Raw genomic sequence first — 5,896 nt, forward strand, 5'->3', positions numbered from 1 at the left:
AATGGGTCTTTAGCAAATAAAGGGCCATCGGAGAGGGGTGGGTTCTTCAGTGATGATTCTGGCAGGTCCAAGCCTAGTCCTCTCCTGGGTGTCCAGCTCTTTCGCAGTTAACGAGAATCAATTACTTGACTTGTCATTTCTAGTACTCATCCTTAAGCTTCAACCAAAATATTGACCTAGGAGGCTTACAGAAGTTGGGCTCTTGCCATTTGAACCGGATCTTGTTTAGGGAACCACCAGCGATGGGAAGGAGAGATTTCAGTGGCTCAGCCTTCACCCCTCCCCCTTTTCCAAAGGCGCCACAAATCGCCAATTTTCTGGCTAGCTGGGGCCGGGGTGGGGGGTGCGCGCGGGGCGTGGGGAGGTAGGAACCGGTGAATGTTAAAGAGGATTCTTTTTTTTCCCTCCTCCTTCTTTCTGTTTTGTTTTCTTTCTCACCCCAGCGGCCCCTTCCCCCCCCCCCCCCCGCGCCTTAAGATGCAATTTGTTAAAACGGCCCTTTCAAGTGTGTGGACTCGAGAACGACGAGGTGGCCCTTTGTATGTAAATACTGAGGGAGGAAAAAAGCTCTCCCCATCTTTGCAATTAATTGACACGTTACACCTCTCATCTTGCTCTAGAGGGCCGTTGGCTGGGAGCGCAGAGCTCCCCAAAACCCACAATTTCACATCTGCAAATACTGTCTTCATCCACTTGACTCCCAAGACCCGCCCACACGTGGCCAACCTTTGCGTTTTTAATGTCTCTTCCCCCCCACCCTTTTTTTTTCACCCCTCTCTCGCTCCCTCGATCCCCCTCCCTCCCACCCTTCCTCTTTCTCCCCCTCCCCCCTCCCCAGGTTCGTGAGTGGAGCCCAGCCTTATATGGACTGATCGCTTGGGCAATGGCCCATTTTTTCCTCGCCACCAGCCGCCACCGCGCGCGGAGCGGCCGCCGGAGCCCAAGCTGACGGCACCTTGGCACCTCTCCTGGAGTTACAAACTGAGGCCGCGCGGCGCTGGGCGCGCAGGCCGCCAGTCACTGCGTACATTTCCGCGTGCTTTCTGAGAAGAGAGGAGGCGCAGGGTGGGCTTTATTATTTTTCCCTCTTCCCTTTTCCCACAGTGTCCTCCTCTCATTTTAAATAATAATTATTCCAATAATTAAAACCCATCCCCCATCCCTCCCCCCTTTCCTTCCCTTAACCCCCCTCCCCCGCCCGCCCGGGCTGGGGAGCGCCAGGAATTGACCAAGTGAAGCTACAACTTTGCTGCATAAATTGCGGGGTCCGGAACCATGTCGCTGACCAACACAAAGACGGGGTTTTCAGTCAAGGACATCTTGGACCTTCCGGACACCAACGATGAGGAAGGCTCTGTGGCCGAAGGGCCGGAGGAGGAAAGTGAAGGGCCGGAACCCGCCAAGAGGACCGGGCCGCTGGGGCAGGGCGCCCTGGACGCTGTGCAGAGCCTTCCTCTAAAGAGCCCTTTCTACGACAGCAACGACAACCCCTACACTCGCTGGCTGGCCAGCACCGAGGGCCTCCAGTACTCCCGTAAGTAGCGAAACTTGGCTGCAAGGGCTCTAGAGGGCTGCCTCCATTGCTGAGGCAGCAGGCAGGGTGGACGCTGGGAGTTAAGGGGAAGAAGCCATTTAAGATCCAAGTTCCCATCCCGGATCCTAAAGATTCTGAAACATTTGTTTAGGATGCCCTTTTACCTCCTCAGTAATCATCCTTCCCAGTCCCTGCAGAATAGTTGATGTCATACTTTTTTTCCACGTGAGACATTAAAGCAGAGGACACAGATGCTTCCTAAGGGCTGGTTAGAGATGTCAACCGGACTGATGGCTCTGGCAGGAGTCCTCTGGACTCAGTTGACCCAGAGGGTTTGACTTAGCTCCCCTGAACCAGCCAGGGGTCAGGGTCTGGCTAGCGGTAGAGGATGGAGGAGGCTTCTGGTTTAAGTAGCTCATCCTGCCCTGCATGATTGTAAAGAAACTGTGTGGTGCACGGGGCAGCAAATGTGTGTGTGTGTGTGTGTGTGTGTGTGTGTGTGTGTGTGTGTCCAGAAAGCCGGAAAGCAAAAGCCCCCCAAACCTGCTTTACCCCGCCAAGCCATCAATGCCGGGATTGTGAGGTTTTCCTTTTAAAAATCTGCCCACGTCTCTCCAGAGAGGAAACGGTTTAAGGGGGCCGGAGCCCTTAACCTTCAACGATAGATCGTCCACACTCTACCCCGCACTAAATTCTTCTCATAGTGTATGAACCCCTAGAAACTTGAACCTCAGAGCCCCCACTGCGCAGACTCTCCTCTAGCGGACCCCGACGGCTTCCTCAGGCGCTGAGCCGGGCGGGGATTACTGTAAAAGCCTTGGGTCCGGGCTGTCCAGGGCCACAGGCCCACAGAAGATCCCTGGGGCTCCGGGTGGCCCAGGTGGCACTCGGCCTCCAGGCGCCTGATGCGCTTCTCTCCCCCTCCATCCCACCCAGTGCACGGGCTGGCGGCCAGCGCTCCCCCCCAAGACTCCAGCTCCAAGTCCCCAGAGCCCTCGGCTGACGAGTCACCGGACAATGACAAGGAGACCCCGGGCGGCGGGGGAGACGCAGGCAAGAAGCGGAAGCGCCGAGTTCTCTTCTCCAAAGCACAGACCTACGAGCTGGAGCGGCGCTTCCGGCAGCAGCGGTACCTGTCAGCGCCCGAGCGAGAGCACCTGGCCAGCCTCATCCGCCTCACGCCCACGCAGGTTAAGATCTGGTTCCAGAACCATCGCTACAAGATGAAGCGTGCCCGGGCCGAGAAAGGTATGGAGGTGACACCCCTGCCCTCGCCGCGCCGCGTGGCAGTGCCCGTCTTGGTCAGGGATGGCAAACCGTGCCACGCGCTCAAAGCCCAGGACCTGGCAGCGGCCACCTTCCAGGCTGGCATCCCCTTTTCCGCCTACAGCGCGCAGTCGCTGCAGCACATGCAGTACAACGCCCAGTACAGCTCGGCCAGCACCCCCCAGTACCCGACAGCACACCCCCTGGTCCAGGCCCAGCAGTGGACTTGGTGAGCACCGACCCTCCAGGACTCGAGGCCGTAGGCCCTGGCCCCACCCCAACCGCGGCGGTGGCGAGGAGGACTCGATCCTTACCACGGTTGTTGTTATTATTATTATAATTATTATTATAGCGTTGAGTCGACGCTCGGCTCAGTTGAGGAGGCACCGCGAGGTTGACTGTGTCTCCTCAGAGTGGCAGATTCCATCTCCTGACTCTGCCCCATCCCTCCCTCCTTTGAACCTTTGGAGAGGATAGAACTCTTAAATCGTGTTTACAGAATGTTTGCGCAGCTTCGCTTCTTTGCCTCTCTCTCTGAGGGGACCAAACTATCCCAACGTTAACGTCGTCACTTGAAAAGAGAAAGGACAAGCCCCATCCCCCGCACTGCTTTCGTGAATTTTGTAAAATATGTTTGTGTGAGTAGCGATATTGTCAGCCTCTTAAGCAAGTGGAGAACACTTTAAAATATAGAGGATTTCTTTTTTTATATAAGAAAATGCAAAAATATTTATGGCCATGTACATGTTCCGACAACTGGTGGCAGATTTCGCTCTTCGTTGTAAATATCGCTGGTGACCGTTGCCAGATGACCTCCCGGATGGGCCTGTATCCCCATCAGGTCTAACTCTCCTTGTCCTTTGTTTTGGATGGGTTATGTTTGAGTTGCCTCCGTTTTTCTTTTTTCTTTTTGTTTTAATTTGTTCAGTGCAAACATTTTTCAACTATAAAAAGGAAAACCTGTGTAGGCGAGACATCCCCCGGCCCCATTTTCCGGATCCTGAGCCCTGGAGCTTGAAACTCAGAAGCTCCGAGTGGTTCCCCAAGAGCGCCGGGCGCTAAAAGCTTTCAATTTTTTTAAATAAGAATTTTAATAAAAATCCTGTGTTAAAAAAAAAAAAAGCAAGCCCAGCTCTCCGATTTGTTTGACTTTATCTCCCTGCCTGCCGGGAGAGGGTAGCATTAAGTCTGGAGCTTGGACCGGCTGTGTTCTGAGCTGGTACTGGTTTCCTCTCCCAGCCCAGGGACTGGGGGCGGATACCCAGGCGGTGGAGGATCACCCGAGATAGGCCTCTTCCGGACAGACCAGGACAGTCAGTGCAGGACCGGGTCAGCTTGGCCTTCAGCCTGCTAGCCGGTGGTCCAAAGTCCTTGCTGGCCCTAGCGCTTGAGGGCCTCTGTGCGCTCTCTGAATCCCCAACAGGGGGAGGAAAAGTGACTTTGGGTAACGCCAAACAAGGAGAGCGAGCCCCCCTCGCTCGCCCAAATCGACGAGTGGCTCCTTCAGCCTGAAAAGCTGTTGAAGCCACTACACTCGATGACTTTCACTTTGTTGATTTTGATTTACCCCTTGCTAAGGGAGGGGGGGGGGAAAGTGCGTCTGAGGTTGAGTCTGATGGCTTTCTCTTTACTTTTCAATATCTGTGTACCAAGTTGAGGCCTAGCTGACCTCTTTAAGGCCTCAGCGCCGGAGTGAGGGTGGGAGAGGTAAGATTGGGGCTTCTGAGGCTTTGCCTGTCAGTAACAACTCGCTGGGTCTTGGGCACACAACCAGGTGTTGCTGGTCCCTCCTCCAAACTCTTCAGTCGGAAGAGCCGGGGAAGAGAGCTGGCTTACTGGCGATCTTAGGCAATCCGGCCTTATTACGGATGCCCCATCATTTCGTGGAGTTGGGTCTCACCGGGCTAGTTCTTGGTTTCTTGGTTGTGGCTCTGGGTGAATGGTTAGAGAGCAGAGGTCGGAGTAGAGCAGAAATCTCGTCACCAGGGTTCGGGTAGGAGGACAGGCAAGTCACACAGTTCCGTCCCGAGAGGTTGGATCTGTCCTTCTTCCTTCACAGAGAACTAAGCTAGTTGCTTGATCCCGGAGCACATAAGGTCCTGAGGGCGAGCGTCTCAGGGAGCCAGGCAGACTGGTGAGTACACACCTTTCTGCTCTGTCTCACTCACGGGCTTCGTGAGTCAGAACCCAGCCATCGCTGAGCTGCCCGAGGTTTATTTGGATATGGTGTCTATCCCTCCCACTCTGAGGCTAGGGGCAGGAGGAGGTGAGCAAAAGGAGCCATCCAAGTTGATTTTTTTCCCCTTTCCCCTTCAAGTTGGTGATCAGATTTAATTCACTATCTAAAGCAAACATGATTATCCTTGTGACCAAATCTGCACAACGCACCCAGGGACGCGATTACACTTCATTCTGCCTTGTGCCCACACACACCCATCACTGAGGGCACCGGAGTCTTTCTAATAACTCACTACAAGTCCTTTCCCATCTCTGGTTCACCTCTGGGAAGGGGACAGTTCCCCTAAATGCTGAAAAGTCTCCCTTTGTTCTATGAACAAGCTTGGAAACTGTGGGGGTTTGTTTTGCTGTTTGTAAAAGCCAGGGAATTCACTGCTGTGCGGTATGAAAGGCAGATGCCTAATCTGCTCTGGAACCAACCACTCACTATCCCATGTGCAACTTCTCCTAAGCCCCAGGTCTCTGGGGTTGTCCGGAGCCCTAATGGGCAGCCCTGGAGGGATGAGGGATGAGTGTTCTCGGTCCAGGCTTTTGGCCACAATCCTAAGCGCCTCTCCGACCTCCAAGGGTGTGTGAAGGACCAAACTCTTGCAGGTTTCCACTGCCTGGTAGGTTAAGGCCCACAGGCCTGCGCTCTCAGTAAGTGCACTTGCGAGTCCCCGGAGGTGGACCGTGCGCCCGCCCCCTCTCTGTCCTCAGGTCCCCAAGGAGTCAATAAAAGCTCCGGTGGAGCCCTGTGTGGCCCTAACCCTAGCGCCCTGGGAGCGCACCCAGCGCGGGGTCCGCTTCGGCAGTCTATCTTCGCCCAATCTACAGAGGGCCGCACAAAACCGCACAATGGGAAAGCTGGGAGCTGGA

General features: G+C 54.8%; 1 protein-coding gene across 1 annotated transcript; it reads left to right on the forward strand.

The window, feature by feature from the left end:
- Positions 1-1,136: 1,136 nt before the first annotated feature.
- Nkx2-2 (NK2 homeobox 2) lies at positions 1,137-3,906 on the forward strand. Its single transcript, XM_005365488.3, has 2 exons — positions 1,137-1,534; positions 2,471-3,906. Exons 1-2 carry the CDS (start codon positions 1,276-1,278, stop codon positions 3,031-3,033), a joined length of 822 nt encoding a protein of 273 aa, XP_005365545.1. The 5' UTR covers positions 1,137-1,275; the 3' UTR covers positions 3,034-3,906.
- Positions 3,907-5,896: the final 1,990 nt, after the last annotated feature.

Source organism: Microtus ochrogaster, unplaced genomic scaffold (genome assembly GCF_000317375.1).
Source record: "Microtus ochrogaster isolate Prairie Vole_2 unplaced genomic scaffold, MicOch1.0 UNK3, whole genome shotgun sequence".
Classification (NCBI taxonomy): domain Eukaryota; kingdom Metazoa; phylum Chordata; class Mammalia; order Rodentia; family Cricetidae; genus Microtus; species Microtus ochrogaster.

Bases quoted from the DNA above. Each gene is read 5' to 3' on its own strand.
- Nkx2-2 (XM_005365488.3), top strand. From the start codon at position 1,276: ATGTCGCTGACCAACACAAAGACGGGGTTTTCAGTCAAGGACATCTTG. The intron at 1,535-2,470 runs GTAAGTAGCGAA...CATCCCACCCAG, and splicing joins CGAGGGCCTCCAGTACTCCC to TGCACGGGCTGGCGGCCAGC.